The sequence below is a fragment of the Arvicanthis niloticus genome, chromosome 19, assembly GCF_011762505.2.
Source record: "Arvicanthis niloticus isolate mArvNil1 chromosome 19, mArvNil1.pat.X, whole genome shotgun sequence".
Classification (NCBI taxonomy): Eukaryota; Metazoa; Chordata; class Mammalia; order Rodentia; family Muridae; genus Arvicanthis; species Arvicanthis niloticus.
Window position 1 is genome coordinate 11,471,859 of NC_047676.1, and position 18,359 is coordinate 11,490,217.

Sequence of the window (18,359 nt, forward strand, 5' to 3'; positions counted from 1 at the left end):
AAGATTTTTTCCAGAACTTTGTAATAACTACAAAATATTGGATATGGGTATACCACAATTTATTCAACTATGTTGCCATTAGTACACCTTCAGTTTCCAATCCATTCATTAAATAAGTACTTTACCTTTCATGCCAAGCAGTAGCTCCTAGCAGCAGAAGAAAAGCTGTCCCTTTTGATCAAGAAACATTTACTAAAGTATAAGGCATGCCAATACTATAGCCATGAACACCATCAGTAACCTCAAAAACGTGCATGGTCTGACTGTCAGGGTATGTGAAAAAATGTAAATATGATGTTTTTATTATATTATACAGATTAAAAAGAAAAATAAGAGTTGTGGGTGCCAGAAGATGGGCGGGGGAGGCTCTAGGTCTTCAGAGAAGGAGCAAGAAAAGGCATCTCCCCATCTAATCTACAGTTTGAAGAGGGAGAGAAAGAAGTATGACAGAAAAGCTTTTAGGAGAAGATAAGAAGGAAAGTTGACATCATTTCCTAGGAGGTGAGAGGCATAAAACAGCGCATCACCTTCTGGAAACACAAGGCAGCCAGGATGGGTGAGAAACAGACTGAGAAGTACACTGGGAGATAAGAAAGAAGTCTTGAGATGAAAAACTTCATTGGACATAATGTCCAAACATTATCTAGAATCAATGACACAGTTTGAGAAAAACAGACAGATGTTAGCTCTCTCTGCACTACAAAGCTCCATCATCCTGACATCAGTGTGGAGAACAGATTGTACTGAGACAAGCCGAGAGGCAGGCAAATGGATCTCTGCAGCATCTCTAGTCTCTGGCATTGTATCAGAAGCTAATTGTGGCATCATCACCAGTGGGCTTGTGGATGTGCTGGGTTCAGGTATATCAGTACACATGTGCAAGAAACAGATCAATCATTGGGAATGTAGATCTAGAGTTCAAGGTAAATCCATCACATACAGATAAAGAGATATGGATATAGCCTCCCAATCCAACATAACAGGCATTATGAGCCAGACCATTCTCATAAACTGCCTGGTACTCTACTTCAAAGATGTCAGAAGATCCTTCTCACCATCAAGATATATAAATTAAAAATGTCTTCTGATACTGCCAAACATGTCCTGAAATCACACCCCACTGAGAACCACCATAGACACATAATTAGACACACACATGGTCACAGACATATGCAAAACATAAGATTATTGACATTAAAACAACCATTAGAGGTGTTATGTGTTGTGACTGTGAAAACCAGAACCCGTAAAAAACAAATATCAGGCAGGTAAGTTGGCTCCGTGGGTAAAAAGCACACACTGTACAAGACTGGCAAGTTGACTTGTATCCCTGGATTTAAGAAAGGAGAACACCTACTCTGGAAAGTAGTCCTCTGACCTCCACATATGTGTTGTGGCATGGGCCAACACGCATACACACCACATCATACACACATCAAATATATACCCCATACATATACAAACACCTTAAATATACTCTACACACTCATGCACATGTGCATGCACACACTCATAAAAACACACACACACACTAAGTCAGCAGCACTTTCATTCAGCATAGTAACTATTCAGTAAATGTTTAAGAAGTAAATGATAAAATCAAAGTTAAAACTATGCCGGCAAATCAGATTCTCCAACAAAGAGGCGGAAGAAATGAGCACCCCAGTTAAGAGCACTCACTGTTCTTGTAAAGGACCTGGACTTGGTTTCCAGAATCCAGATGACCACTCACAGACACCTGCAACTCCAGGTACAAGGGATCTGTTGTCATCTGGAATCTGTGGGATGGCACCAGGCATGTCTATAGTACATTTACATATTTGTAGGCAGAACACTCAGATGCTTAAAAATAAATAAATCTAGGGAGGAAATAAAGACTTTCCAACAAAGATATGGAGATGAAGAGACAAGGGAGTGAAAATCTTGAAGCAAGGAGCGAACAAAGTACAAACAGAGAAGGCTGAGTCTGTGCAGCAATGTGGATTCAGGAGACAATAACATCCATCAACCATAGCCAGTGGCCAACACTGTAAGTCGCAGAGATGATTGCTCACACTAACTAGCATGTCTGCAAGGACTCTGTTTACAAGTTGGCTTGAGCATTGCACAGCTGTTTTGCAAAAGTGAGGTAGTTAGATAACTTGGGCTTTGCCTTTTAGCTGCTCAGCCAAGGTCGTAAGCCACTGAACCATACATCTGAGTCTACTCACTCACAGAGCCAAGGGAGGTGATTGTTGCTGTTTTAGACTCTCAAGCTTTGATATGGTTTTGTAAGGCCCCCATGAAGGGAGGACCTCACCCAAGCCTCGGGAATTCACAGCCACCCATTAACTCACAAGACACCAAACTTGATGCAATCAGCAAGAGGTATATTTCGATCAACATGTTGAGGTCAAGACCCATGACCCACACAGGGGCAGTGGAGTCTGACCCCTGGGCTTTGGAGACAGAGAGAATTTAAAGCCAAAAACCACAACTCAGGGGGGAAACCACAACCCGGGGGGGGGGGGGTGTGAAGGAGGGTTATTGGAGAGTATCTGTGGAAAGTCCCAGCCCATTATTCAGTTTGTGACAGGGTCCAAGGAACAGTCACGGGGAACATTTTGTATAGGCTATTTCTCTAAGAGCCTATTCATAACCAACCATCTATCTTGTGGTCAGCCAAGTTCCTGAAACACAGAGCTCATGACCAAGCTGACCTGTATTCTTGGTTCTGCTCAGCTTGTTAGGAGTTTTTGAAAATTTTTAACTCTCAGTTTCTAATGCATCGATGGGTAACACAGTGATAGCATCAGGAAATTTTCATCCAGGTGGACAAAGAGCAAAGAGTGCGTGCCTGATACATGGGTGCTTCGGGGAAAAGAAATACAATCAAACTAAATGCAAGCTGCTCTTTCCAGAAACATCACTATATTGGAAAAAAAGGACATTGTATTATTTAAGGTCTTGGACTCTCAGATCCAAAACCAGGGGATGTGCTCCCCAAGAGACACACAGGGACAGAGGATTCCCTGCAACAGCACGAGGTTTAATGATTCCAGTGCACTGGGGTTCTCTTGCATGTAGGCAAGATAACCCCCGATCAAAAGATGGGAGCAGTTCTTATACAGAGCTTACGAGGGCAACCGAAAAGGACCACAAAGGCTGACTAAGGTTAAGTGACTGAGATTCGCACATTACTTTTATGACAATGAGTGTCTTCCGTTTGCCCAGGTTTATAATGTTCCTGGAATGTGTCTCCATGCTCTGGGCCTTCCCCACCCACAGGTGGGTTCCCTTCCCTGTGGTCTGAGGAATGTTAATCAGCCTCTCCCTTCCTCTTCTGAATGTTAATCCACCAAGTGTCCTCGGACTCAGGAATAATGTACTCCTCCAGGAATTCAGAATTGGGGCAGTGAATTCTAAGTTCAAACTGAGACCTGAATTTCTCACATTTGGTTCTTACAAACGATTAAGAGTAAAGAAAGAACTTTTTTTTATTGGATATTTTCTTTATTTACATTTCACATGTTATCCCTTCTCCAGATCTCCCCTCTGGAAACCCCCTATTCCATCCCCCCTCCCCCTGCTCCCATACCCACCCACTCACTCCAGCCTTCCCACCCTGGGATTCCCCTACACTGGGACATGAAACCCCCAAAGGACCAAGGACTGCTCTTCCCCCTGATGTACAAGACCATGGGTCCCTCCATGTGTACTCTTAAGATTGGCAAGAGTGTAAAGATGAAAGTGTTGGGAGTTTCAGGACTCTGGAAGGCAATGAAGCAGGTAGGAGGTGCACCTGCATCCCAGCATTCTAGGAAACATAGCAGGCAGCTCTCGGGAACAAGATTGAACCCAGAAGCCAGCCAGGACTACACAGGTGTGAAAGAGAAAGGGATGAAGGCTTGAAGCAAAGGGAAGAAGGGCAGCAGAGAGAGTGGCAAGGAGGCAAGTTGGTGGCTATTGCTCTCCCTGCTCAGTTGACACTCACGTCTCTTAACCCGAAGGACCCACTGCAGTCAACGTGAGGGAAAGAGTACACACTGAGGGTTAAAACAAATAAACATTCTACCAATTTTCCTGCCGTGCCTCTAAAAAGGTCTCGGCATAAAGTATACATTCCATAAATGTCAATAGAAGATCACGTAAATGTATTTTTAAATGTCACTAAAAGCAGGAAGATACCTTCCCCCCCACCCCCAACTGCTTTCTACCTTCCTGGCTGGGAAAAATAAAACACTCTTCTCAGAGTGATGTCTTGGAGTCTGTACTAAGTGTTCTTAACAGCTTGAGAGCTTGGGGCCAACTAACAACAAAACGAGAAACAAATGTGCAGTGGCCAAGGAAGAAATAAAAGGCACGGAGGCAGAGCATTCAAGATTCAATGCATCCAAAGGCTGGCAAAGATGGCACAACATCCTAAGTAAGAATCCAGCACCACAGCACATTACTCCATGACCTGATTTTACAAGATTCCAGAGAGGGAAAAAAAATGTGGCAAAAAGAGAGATTGGTCTCTAAAACAGAACTCTAATTATTCTATTTTTGCCTAACTCTCACAGAAGGAAAAACTTCCAAAGCAGTTTTGTAGATACAAAGAAAGTGGTCAGCATGTTTTTAAAGCAAAAGTTTTCAAAGGCTATTTTTAAGTGTGTTCACTTCCTAAAGACAAGAAATATGAAGTTAGTCCTGGCATCATCGAGAGGAAAGTTTGCCAGTCTCTGTTTTCACTGCCTTCCCTTAGGTACATCCTGGTACAATGAGAGGTTTTGGATCCTGTTTAGTTTCTACTACCATGATAGAGTCAGTAACATTAGGCAAACACTTAGCAATCAGATCAGTACACTACCAGGCTGTGAAGTTAATCTGCCCCCTTCTGGTTATTCAGGGACCACAGCAACAAGGTCACCAGCTGTCTGGACTTGATGTTTCCTGTTGGACACTTGGAGAGTGAAACAGAATGTGATTAGGACACCAAGAAATGCTGTAGGAGGTGGTGCACCCCTATAGCCCCAACACTTGCAAGGCAGAAGAGGGAGGATCATGAATTTGAGGTCATCCTGAGCTTCAGGTCAAGTTCAAGACCAGATGACTACCACAGTGGTTTGAATGAGGATGGCCCCCCATAGGTTCATGTGTTTGAATGTTTGGTCCCCAATTGGTGAAACTGTTTAAGAAGAGATGGGTGGTGTGGCCTTGTTAGAGAAGGTGTGTCACTAAAGATGGACTTTGAGCTTTCAAAAGCCTATATCATTCCTAGTTAGCTCTCTGCCTCACGCTTGTGGGTGAAGTATAAGCTCTCGGCTACAGTTCCAGCACCATGCCTGCCTGCCTGATGCCAGGCTCCATATCATGATGGTCATGGACTCACCCTCTGGAACACTGAGTCCCCAATAAACTCTTACTTGTATACGTTGTCTTAGTCATGTGTCTTCTCATAATAGAATATTTTCAAAGGCAACACCATAGTGGGACACTGTCTCTAAAGTCAAATGGCAAGAAGTAACCAGTGATAGTTAATCTTGATGGTCAATTTTATGAGATTTGTTATTGTCATGGAAACATACTGTGGGGACAAACCTCTAGGGGGAAGGGAGGCCCGGGCGGCGGGGTTCCACAGCGGTCTGGCAGAGGGTCCAGGACGGACGCGATTCCCACACCGCCGGCCGGCGGAGGGTCCCACATTCATGCAGCCGCTTCGTGCAGGTGGCAGCTGCCGTTCGGGGTTCCAGAAGTTGGCAATCTGGCTGCGGCAGGCCCAGGCGACACATGGAGTTTCCCAAAGCTTTTATTGTTCATGACATGTTGAGTGGATATAGATGGTATGCGCTCCCCCCCCCCCCAAAAGCCAGGGGAGCTTGATTTTTATAGGGAGGGGGAAAAGGGGAGGGAATAACTTAATTAGCTACGCCCCTGGCCTTTTGATAATTTATTAATATTTAAATCTCTGGAGGTGGAGACTTGTTAATCACGCCCTCTACCTGTGTCCTACGTGATTGATGGGCACAGGTTAAATGGAGTTATCTCATCCAAGGCCCAACAACATACTTCTGAACATATCTATGAAGGTTTTTTTTTTTTTTTTTAGATTAGGTTAACTGAAGCAGGAAGACCCTCCCTAACCATAGGCATCACTATCCCACAGGCTGGGGTCCTCAACTGAATAAAACAGAAAGGAGGATAAGCCTCATCAGTCCTTTCTATCTGCTTCCTGACTATAGATACAAAGTAGCCAGCTGCCTGATCCTTTGCATCATATTGTATGTTGATGGACCATACCGAAACAGTGAGGCAAAGTAAACCCTTCAGTATTTAAATTGCTTTTGTTGGGTAATTTGTCACAGAAGAGTAACAGCTATACTATGTACCCAATTTCTCTCTCTCTCTCTCTCTCTCTCTCTCTCTCTCTCTCTCTCTCTCTCCCACTCTCCCTCTCTCTCTCTCTCAACTGAGAATAAACCTTCACAGCCTCTCACATGCTACTGCTTTACCAGTGAGCAACAGAGATGGGTTGTTTTTTGTTTTGTTTTGTTTTGTTTTTTGTTTTGTTTTTTGGTTTTTTTGGTTTTTTTTTTTGTTTTGTTTTTTTAGCATTCCATAACAGTTGTTTTACACTGAATAAGCAAGCACTGAATTAAGGGATCTGGGGATAGACAGAAACATAGTTAGGATCCAAGAAAATCTAGATGGCATTAAAACATTTGTGCTGAGGTTTGCTGCTGATGCCTTGGGATGGAAGTGTGGTTAGGGTACTTGCCTGCACTACATGGGCGCTACTTCTCAGGCAAGGTGGCTCCCTGAACAGAGAAAAGGTGGTGTCGGGGTCATGGATTCTACTTTCAGCTCTTCCACCAATTACAATCCCTCAAGCCTGTCATTTAACCTCTCTGGCCTGTAATTCCCTCAACTCCAAGATTCCAGTATTGCATGATGTAGCAGTGAAATTCCATTCCTCCTCTCATGTGGACTATTTCTCAGGAAAGCATAATAGAACCTATAGTCCTGAAATGTTAAAATCCAGATCCCAGGCAACTTCCTAATACTGTGCACCGAACAAAGCTCCGTGCTTTTTCTCAAAGCCAATCTGCCCATTTGGTTGTTTTAATTAGTGATTATTTTGCCCTGAACTCCGCAACATAGTGAGCGTCTGCACTTGTACATGCAAACTGGGGATGAACTGCACACAGTCTTCCATTTTGCCTCTGACAGGGAGTCATTATAGGATCTAGACAAAAGTTCTTATAGAATGAGGATCACCAAATCACCCAGCACATGGATTAAAACAGCATGACCAAGGCTTTGGTACAAAGATCAAAATTTAAGTAAAACAGGACTCACAGTAATGATTTTTCAATTACATGAGCGTTTAATCCCTCTCTCCATTGGCTCTGAACATGGACACTTGGGTCGCTACCTAGACTTCTGCTTTACATTGTTTGCTATGGTGACACCAAACACAGCCTGCTGGGCAGACACTGCTCTCTGCACACCAGAAACTGAGATGATGGACCATCTACAGCTTTCCCCACATGGGTTACAGCCTGGGAGTCGAGTGGTACAACCAATGGGACACGTTGAATGACAGCGTTCCAAGGGACACTATGACTGGTGAATCCATTCTATAGACTTCTTTTTTAAATTAGCAGTTAAGGGTTATTCTAGGGTGCTGTAGGGTATTGAGGGTCTGTGTGCAGGTTGTAGGGAGCTGTGGCAGACAAGTACTTATAATCTGAGGTGTTTACTGCTACCTGGGTGCTGTCTCCCAGCTAACCTGCCACGTTCTGTCATTCTACTCCTGAGTTTCCCAGTTACTACAAATTCCCCCATCCCACACTTAATGCCTAACAATTCTGGAAGCTGAGTTCTCTGCTTGTGCATTCATGAGTGGGCTTTGTGCTTTCTTGCCTCCCAGACACTTCTTTTCCTTGCTATTGCCCCCAATGGAAAGATTTACTTTTTTCTACATTGTATTGTATACAGTATGGTCAGCCAATATCTTTACAGGAGAAAGTGACTGGGCAAAAGAATAGATTCAATATAATAGATTAGATAGATGATACATACATACATAGATAGATAGATAGATAGATAGATAGATAGATAGATAATGGATAGATAGACAGATAATAGACAGAATGAAAGATAGATGATAGATAGATAGATAGATAGATAGATAGATAATAGACAGAAAGATAGATGATAGATAGATAGATAATAGACAGAAAGATAGATGATAGATAGATAGATAGATAGATAGATAGATAGATAGATAGAGTACATGGGAGATAAAAAGATAGATAAATGATAAACATAATAAATAACAGAGATCTTTGTTCAAAGCTTTTCTACATAACATGATTAGCCCATTACTTGTCTAAACCTGAAAATTCCACTTTAATAAAACCCAGTTCTATATTTACTAAGTAAACACACTTTTACTTGTTTGATATGGGTGTTTTGTTCTTTTATGTGTATGTACAGGTATGACAGTACAGTTGCTATGCAACTTGGGTAGCATGTACTAGACATTAAAGTCCCTACCTTAGATAACTGTAAACAATACTGAATCTGCAGATTGCTTTCAAGTTCCTCATCTTAGTAAGTAAAGTAAATACCCTGATGATTGATTTTGACTCAGCTGTCCATATCACTCTGTAGCCTGTGAATAGTTGATCACTTGACGATTAGATTTCGCTAAGGAGGCCAAGGACGTGGGTGTGGTCAGGACAGTCAGCTTTACTTTACTCCACTTTCCCAGCTAGACGAAGCAGGACAGCCCACGACCTTCTGCTCATGGGAATTTATAAGAAACACCTATCCGGATGGAAAGGCTGCATACTGACAGAATATGTATTTCGTTGTTGGGTTTTTTTCCTATCTATGCCCCAAATGACCCACCCGACTTAGCTTATCTCCCTGCCACAAACAAACATCACATGATCCTTCTTATCTGTCTCCTGAGCATTGAAGGAAAACAAATCCCAGCTCGACATTGTCCTCCCTGCAAGGACACCAACACTGTAGCAAATGGTGGTTCTGTTTGGACTTTTGTGATATCCTCAACGCCCAGAATAGTGTCTGGCACATACAAGAACCTCAAGTAATGTTGCAGGGGCTCTCAAAACGGTACTGTAAAGCGACAGTTATCAATCTGTGAGTTGAGGGTAGCATATAAGATATCCTGCATATCAGATATGTACATTATGATTCATAACAGTAGCAAAATTGCAGTTACAAAGTAGCAACAAAATAATTTTATAGTTGGTGACCGCCATGGCACAAGGGCCTCCACGTTACTTAGGTTGAGAACCACTGCTCTGAAGTGTGGTGCCTTCTGAGAGGGGAAAGTGGACACAAGGTCCCACCACTAACCAAGGAGCTATTTTTAATTGATGCCTGCTAAGGAAGGGAATGTCAGTATTCTCCTGTGGAGTGTCACTGGGTGTATGAACCACACACCAGTGTAGGTCCCATAAAAACCAGTCTTCAAAGTAAGCCATAAAAACTAGAAAGGCCACTCTACTTTCTGTCTCCTTCCCCGGAGGACTTCATTCTTGAGGAGTCTCAACCCATATCCCATACCTAAGAGGAAGGAAAGATACACACAGAAACCCAAAGGGAGTTAGCTGAGTTTCTCCACTTAGGAGCTCACAGTCTTTCTGCCCAGTTTATCATATTTCCACCTGACTGTCTACAAAAGAGAAAGTTCCCTTGGGTCCTTGATTATTTCTGAAGACAGCTATGTCATGCAAAATTTTAATTGAATAACTCTGCTTTGTTTTCCTCTTGTTAATCTGCCTTTTTGTTATAGCCTGTGATGCTGACCTTTAAAAGGAAAGATGCCACACCATTCTGCCCTGTGATTTGTATAATCAATGGATAAATTAACTGCTGAATTACTTTACATGTCACTTCCAAGTAAGGGATGGAACCAGTTACTTCAGATCAATGTGGATCTGAGATTGCAGACCAGGATTCACTCTGACGCTGATGGAACCCAAGTAAAAATTATCCACCCCACCCCTCAAAAATGATGCCAACTGAACCAACTTCCTGGTCAAGTGCCTTGAATTGTAGACACTGAGGAGAGGAGATAAATCTCTTACACATTTCAGCCTTGCTCTTTGTCTTCCAGCCTTTTGTTTTTAACAGCCGCCCCCTCCCATGCCTTCCCGCTCCCCTCTCCCACCCCCCTTCCCCCCACACCCCCCCCCTCCATTTTCCAGGCCACCTGGTCCTGCTCTTTAATTGACTGGGATAACCAAGTTAGAAACTCTTCTCACACCTTCCCTGTCTCACTCCACTTTCCTTTTATTCCTCCCAGAGAAGGGCCACAGCTACCCAGGAGGCAGGGCTGCTCCTTGTGAATTAAGAACTCTTGAGCAAAGTGGCTACAGCTAAGCCCACTCACAGCAGGTGGCTTGGTGAAGCCTTCTTTTATTCTGCACAACTGTGGTCCCAGTAGCAGGGACAGCACTTAAACAGAGAAGGTGCCCTCCAGTGTGTGTGCCAGAGTATGCTTTGTAATTTCATCTTTTTCTTTGGATTTTCAAGAAGCCCTTAATCTGCTTGCTTGCTAATTCCCTTTTCTATCATTTTTTTCAGTCGAATAAGAGGTTCTCTACATTTAGAAAGTATTCTAAAGATAGCTTTTACACACACACACACACACACACACACACACACACACACACACCAGAAGGTTAAGAGAAAGAGCAATGTTCAGAAAGGCATACCCAAGAGCATGGGAGTGGTCTTCCCTAAGACACAGTCACACCTCACATACCGTACACAAGGCTTGTATAGGCTTCAAAGCTATTATCTTCTAAAAATGGCAAAGAAACCCAGATGACATCACAAGATGACTCCTAGGACACCCAAAGCAACAAAACTGATGAGGTAATCTCCAGTTCACAGGGGTACTGGAACCTAAAAGAGCCTCACTCTGAACAAAAAGGCTCATTCACACTCCCCAGAAAGCCTGTATCATTGCTATTTTAACATAATGATCTCTGTGTGAACATAAGATTATCTCTACATCAGCAGCCGTTACAGCAAATGTGGTATCTCTTCATTATTTAGGATAAGTGAATTTCCCCTCCAAAGTAACTCTAAGCCCGTAGTAGGAATATTACCATCACCAAAACCCTGTCCCCACCCCAAAATTTCATCCTCCCAACTCAACTCTTTTTAAGGGAGGTAGGGGGACCTCAATATATCACTCTGGCTAGCTTCAAACTCAGATCAGAGGTCAGCCTGCCTCTCCCTGCCCAGTGCTGGAGATTAAAGCAGCATGGGCAACCATACCACACCCATCCAGCCAAAGGGGATGGCAGAGTTATAGGTATTAATGGTATTGGGGCTAGGACCCCAACATGAGTCCTTTAGAAAATCATTTTTAACCCCTGAGTCATCTCTCCAGCACCCCTCTCAGCGCTCACCGTCTGCTGTGTGCACACCAAGTATCTGGTGTAACAGATTTAGTGCACTTTCACACAGCCGTTTATTTCACACACCCCCATTCAACAGCGGGTTTTCCTCCGAAATCAGAACTACCTCTCTTACAGAATTCTCTTACACAGTTTCCTCTGGCAAGCGGGGTCATTAATTCAGGTGGCTCTGGTCCAAGCACTTAAAATATATATGTGTCACTATTCACATTCTATATGACACCAGGGTAAAATTTCCAAACTTCTCTCATTCATAAAATAAATCATTCTGCTTAAAGCCATCTGTCCTCCAGAATTGCCCAGAAACTGCTAGTGCCCGTGCCTCAAACCACAAGAAAGCCTGACTTGCCTGTCAGGAGCAGAGCTTGAGTAGTTCTCAAAACTCCCCCAGCAAGTCTGTTGACATAAATCATTCTCTGAAGGGACAAGGGTTGATTGGTGCTACCAGGTTATTGTTTGAATATGAGCTTTGGATGGAAGGTCTCAAGAATTAGCAGGGTCCAGAAAATTCTTAGCCCCTCTTTTGCTGCTTCCTAGAATTACAATAAAAAAAAAAAGAATGGAATAAGGTCATCTTTTCTGGGGAGCCTTCCCCTACTGTATCCTGGAGCACAGTGTTTGGCACAGGGTGGGCATGTAAGTGCCAGGTGTGAAATCAATGGAATTTGACATGTTCTCTCGAGTCTACTTTCCTACATGGTTACAATATGGGCATCTCAGGGCCCTAACTAGATCAGACACAAGGATACTCACCTACCCATTAGCAAGCAATACCCACCCCTTCTCCACTTCCCTCAAATCCTCAAGCCAATTGCTTTCGTTGGTTCCAATGAAAACATTTTGACATGTCCAATGTGAAATGTGATCACCAAGCCAAACAAGTCTAGGCTTGATTAACAAGGGACATTAGCGTGGTCTTAGTGGCAGAGAACAACAGTACTGACCGCCTCAGCTTTTGCCAGGAATCAGACAGCTTGGGTTCTTTATGTCTTGGCCTCCGCTCTACACCACACTGAAAACAAGCTTTGGACTCCTGCAAAGCATCTCAGTAGGAGACAGTATGACCCCAAGGGAGCACTCCCATCCCCCTCAACCTCCTCCTCTCAAGAATCCCTGTGTAAAGAAGAATCCTTGAGAGCAATCTGAGATCTCTCCAAACAACAGCATTACCTAACATGAATGCATGCAAGACTTAACAACTGGTCTCTCTGCAGCTGGGAGATAACATCTCCATTGTAAAATCTTCCTCCCTGGAAGATAGATGACTTCAGCGGTCAAGATGACTGTCATCTTCTGGTTGTACCTTTTCTTTGGCGTTAACAAAATCAACTCACAAAATCACGCATTTTGATTTCATTTTAGAGGAATAAAAATGAGTTATTGGGTCTGTGATTCATGTCTTCAATGTCCATTGGAAATAAATACTAAGCATTTTTTTTTCAATCTGAGAAAAAAGGAAAGAAGGCAGGTATAACTGGACTGAGGTTTTGCTGGTAAATGAGTGACCAGATACAATTATCTAAAGTATTTTTTTTAAATTTGAAAGCATTCAAATTTATTAGGTAAGAAAAGGAAGAGATGGCCTGTCTTTTTCATGTTTACAGAACTTCTGCTCCATTTTGTTGCTGCTGTCATGGTTACATGTGGATTGAAAACAATTAACATATCATTTTAACCTAATTATAATACAGCCACAGCATAGGGAAAGCTCCAGCTCAAGGTTAAACAAACCCCTGTCTATAGCTGTTATGCCACGTGTTATTCTTTGGGCTCTTTTCCATTGAGCATTTCAGCTCAAAAAGCTATTTACTCAATGATTATCATATCAAAGGACCAAATAGACAACACATATTTATGTAATATGCTGCAATATCATTAAGACAATGTTGTTCCCACCATACTTCAGTGGGGTGACCATAACTAGCATTCAGGAAACATAAATGAAACTTCCCAAAACGATTTACTCCCTAGACATAGCACCCGTTGAGGAATTTAGTTCGTTAATTATTACGTTTGTTTCTAATGTCTTAGACATGGTAAAGGGGGACAAGAAGTTTTTAGACATAAGAGAAGACCAGCTCACTCTGTTATATCACAAGCATTATCGGTATTGTATCCCAAGCTGTATAGTAACAGGTTATTTAGAAAGCAGAGACGCCAAAAGAAGTGGTGGTATGCAAGTGAGGGACATGCTGGGTTGCCTCATTCTCAAATGTACGCATGCATCAAAACATCTTACATTCCCCCAAATTTACAATTTTTTGCCAATGAAAAGTTAAAGTTCACAGCTAGAGGTGTATCTTAATTGTACCCAGCATACACACAGCCCTGGATTCAATCTTTAGCGTAATATAAACTGGATGTGGTGGTGGCAAAGGATCAGCAGTTCAAAGTCACACTCTTGGTTACACAGGGAGTTCCAGACCAGCCTGGGATAGAGACCCAGCCTCATATAATAAACGAATCACAAAATTGGTAAGATGGCTCAGCAGGTGTGATCAAAGAAAAATCTGCATCGAAATCTCAGGGATGGGTGGCAAGTGTCAGAGGGTTCAGAAAATACAGGATTGTCATGCCTACTCCTTCATAGCCACAAAACCGGCTAGATGGCGTCATCTGGCTTGTTCCCAAATTCCAACTTAGTATAGCTCATCCCTGGGACTGTTGACTTAAGCTTTGTGACTTGCTGTTTTGTGGCCCCATCTGAGTATCTGCCCATTTCTCTGCTCTACCGCAGGGCCTGAAACAAATGCTGGCTCATGGCAGGCATGAATACTTGCGAGATCAACCCAGTTGAAGCAACCATCGGCAAAGCAAACAGACCTCTGGCCAGATGTGGAGCATCCATTGCAAAATCTGGCTCGTAACCTACTAAACTCTGTCTAGCTGCTTCGAGATAGGAATTACAACATGTTCACCTTTCTGTCACACTAGGCTAGGTCTGTCCATGACTACTTGAAGGGAGACCCCTTCCACGAGTACTCAGACATAAAGATGCTTGGCCCAGCCTGGCAACAAGCAATAGAGTAATGTTGGAGGGGAAGTCTTTGGAACACTGACTGGCAGTAGAAGGTTCAAAGTCTTCCCTGTGAACAGCTTCTATGCAGGAGCTGAGAAAGTCTCCATGTGGGGAAGATGCTTCTTGTTCCTTCATCTCCCTGTCTATGGCTTCATTTCTAGAAACATTAGATTTAAGAGGAGTCAAAGATCCTAAAATATATTGTATCCTAGAATCTGCCTTAACCATATCTAATAACCAGCAAACGTTTACATGCCTTAGGGAATATACAGAGACCAAAGCACCAACCCAAATGCATTTTCAACCCTAGAATAGCATCTCTTCTTAAAGATCACTCATAAATGTCTACGTGTAGTTATACTCAGGGAGAAATCTGCTGTAAAGTCAAAAGGCACAGCTTTTCTTTTACATGTGAAATATCAATGCATGCAGCATGTCAAAAACTTAGTGAGCAAGCATGCGTTTCACAGATTCACCAGCGTATAGCTCTGAAATAGTTTCAGATCTTTTTCTACCTGGTATTAGAGGTGTTCGTGCCAGTTCCTTACCGTCAGAACCCGGGTGACACTCTGCTTCCAGAGTTGTCTCCTTCCAATCCTAAACATCCCAGCAATCTGTCTGCTTTATGCAAGGGCCCAGAGTCGGCTCTTTTAGAATGGTCTTCTAACTCCAACGAAAGCTGTTCATCCTCCAGTGGAATACCCCACATGAAGTCTCTAAGACGGTCACAGCGTCGCTCTGCTGTTTTTCATGCATGTGAGTAACTCTCCATATTCATAGAATTGAGACAAGAAGTCAGTCCATCTGTGTTGCTCATATATCCTTCCCAGAGCCTCTGCCCTGGGGCCTTTCCTCACTTCCGTGGTCCTCTGTTGTTATGGTAATACTGTTTCCATGCTGTGCCATTTAAGCACGCCTCTTAATCATGTTTAGCAACAAGAGAAAGCAATTTAACTGCTGGGTTGCAACCGCAACTTCTAATGTTCCATTCTATACACTGCCCAACAATAAGCTTTGAGTCAATAAAGAAGTTTAAATTATTTCTCTGAACAATGAGAAACCTTAAACCAGATGAAAGCAGAAGGCAGACGAGTCACGGCTCTGGATATATTGCTCAAGTTAAGAAATTCAGTCTTACTACGTCTAAACAACTTTGTGTGCACAATTAACTGCCAGCATGGTGACTAATTGTGACTAATTGCTTGATAGGCTAATTGAGACCCAAAGGAGCCATTTTCTCTCCCATAAAGAACAAGCAGCCTATTTCATATGCAAATGGCAAATGGTGTCCATAAATTACTCCTGTTCACATGGCTGCCCAAGCATGGAGAGCAAAGAATTGCATTCCATAGGCTAAACATCTAGATCGTCCTCTCTGCACAGCCAAGATGGGGAAACATGGCCGAGTACTTGAGAAATCTCTCACCTACAATTCTGCCCATCAAAGCACATAAAAGGCAGAAGAATATTTAAGGTCAGTGCCATTGGATGGTTGGGATCCTTGAGATTTAAAGTCCAGCAACTAGCAACTACTCAGGAGATAGAGGCAGGCTAATCTCTGTGAGTTTCAGGCCAGCCTGGTTTACAGAGGAATTCCAGGACAGCTACAGCCATATAGAGAAATTCTGTCTCGAAAAAACAAAATAAAAACATAAAATAAAATCCAGCAAATAAATCTTATCAGATTATTCAAAGATCAGCAGGAAATTGAGGAGTGCCCTGCTATTCAACTTCATCAGACACAGAACTGACAGCCAGGGTATTACCGTGGTATCAGGATAGGAGATTCACCTAGCCAACAGCCAAAGGTAGGGTGTGGCCTCCATGTGTAGTTTTAATACGAACACAAACATTTGGAGCTGAATATGGATGACAAGCAAATAATAAAAGCACATTTAAACTTAGAAGTACAGGCACAAAAGGACTTTCTATTTTCCCTTGGGAGTTCAGTGTTTGAGTCTGATGGAGGCAGTAGACAGATTGACAAGGGAGAAGCCTTGCAGAGTACAGCACACTCAGGAGCCACACAGGTGCCCAGCAGTTCCGTAAGATTTAGAGGCTTACATCTGTTCTTCTTAGAGGAGAGAGAAGAAGTATTGGGCAATTTTAGCGGAGGAGTAAATTATTTTGAGCAGAGATGAATTGACTCAAAGAACAGACAATGCCTTGGGGTGATGATCCTATGGTTGCCATCACTCCTGCCTGCCATTTGCATGTGTTTCTTCTTCCTGCTGAGATGGCTGGGGAAGGCATTTGCAGCAAATAATGTCTCCTGGGCTACTCGGACTTGAAGATAGATAAGGAGAGAAAAAGCCCTCATTGAATGTGTGGCTCTTCATGTGTTCTCACTTTAAACTTCGAGGCTATACACTTGGGAGTGTATACACTTCTGAGACAACACTGTGTGTAAATACATTTGGGGACACTGCAGACTTAACACAGAGACTCGTGCGAATGAAGTGCACACTATACCTGAGTTATACCAGCTCCAAAATAATTTTCAATCAACCTCTGTGTGTTGATAAGCAGCTATTTGTTGTTATAATTGTGAATGGTGGCCACAGGTCACAGGAGACACAGACAAAATAGTCTGATTGTCCCTGCTTAGCAGTTCAGATCAGTCCCAAGAGCATTGTCAACATGTGACCCTCAGGAGAGAAGTAAGGCTTTGTTAGGCAATGCACATCTTTCACTCGTGTTTTTTTTTTTTTTTTTTTTTTTTTTTTTTTTTTTTTTTGTTAAAGCAGTTACTCCATTGTAAATGGGGTGCCACCCACGGTTCAGTAGCAGCCATTCACAATGTGATCTCCGGGGCCATTACTACTTGGGAAATTTTCTGTGGCTGGTACCATTCATTTTGTGTTTTGGCGTCCAACTCTCCTGAGGTTTCACGCAAACTTCAGAGTCTTCAGCCACTGAAGCTCAACTTCAACCCCTTTGAACTAAGTAGGAGAAGACTGGGCACCTTGAGGATCCTCTTAAGAGTCTGAGCCAGAAAGAGACTCCCCTGAGAGCTGCCATTAAGTAGAACAAACAGAGCAAATGTATAACCAAGTTAGCCACTCTCAAGGGAAGCTTCTTCTTTTTATTTCTGGTAGTAGGAAGAGAGGTACCCAACATTTACCAATAGCATCGTCAGGAAGGTTCTTCTATGAGCACATTCCACCAGGCACTATATAAAAAATGCGCCTTGTAGGGTGAAAACAGTTAGCCATACAAAACTCCTGTGCTAGGAACGATGGAAAAGCAGAACCAGGAAATGGTCACATCTGGGCAGAAGACTTCATCTGGAAATCCAAATACCTTCAGAAAACGTGTGGCATTTCACCTTTATTCATTCATTCATCCAACAAGTGTTTGTGTGTGCCTTTCATGAGGTCAGACATTGGACTCCATATTACAGATAAAACAACTAATTAAAAAGAAATTTACTCAACCCTTTAAAAATATTAATTGCGGAACTGGAGAGTTGGCTCGGCACTCAAGAACATTGCTGTCTGTCCCTCCTGAGAATCTGAGTTGAGTTCCCAGCACCCAAGTTAGAGATCATAGACCATCTATAACTCCAAGGATCAGATTCCTTTCTCTGCCCTCCATGACCTCCCCACACGTGCACATGTGTGGCATATACTCACACACATAGACACACATACACAAAAAGAAAAGGACATCAGCCTTTAAAAAGTAATTGTAAGATACATAGCTATTCCACACTCAGAAAAAAAAATGCCTCTGTGTTTTACATCCTCAAATTTATCATGCATTCCAAATTCACAGCTCTTAAAAACCAAAAATATGCCGGGTGGTGGCGGCGGCGGTGGCAGAGGCAGTACACAGCTTTATTCCCAGCACTCGAGAGACAAAAGCAGGAAGATCTCTGTGAGTTCAAGGTCAGCCTGGTTTACAGA

General features: G+C 42.8%; 1 protein-coding gene across 1 annotated transcript in view; it reads right to left on the reverse strand.

Annotated features, from left to right (window-relative positions):
• Positions 1–15,341, reverse strand: part of Dnah5 (dynein axonemal heavy chain 5) — a 236,059-nt gene extending 220,718 nt beyond the window's left edge. Inside the window, exon 1 of the mRNA XM_034523461.2 lies at positions 15,000–15,341. Within this exon, the coding sequence (XP_034379352.1) occupies positions 15,000–15,056 (57 nt within the window). The 5' untranslated portion in view covers positions 15,057–15,341. The remainder of the gene's footprint in view (positions 1–14,999) is intronic.
• Between the last annotated feature and the right edge of the window lie 3,018 nt (positions 15,342–18,359).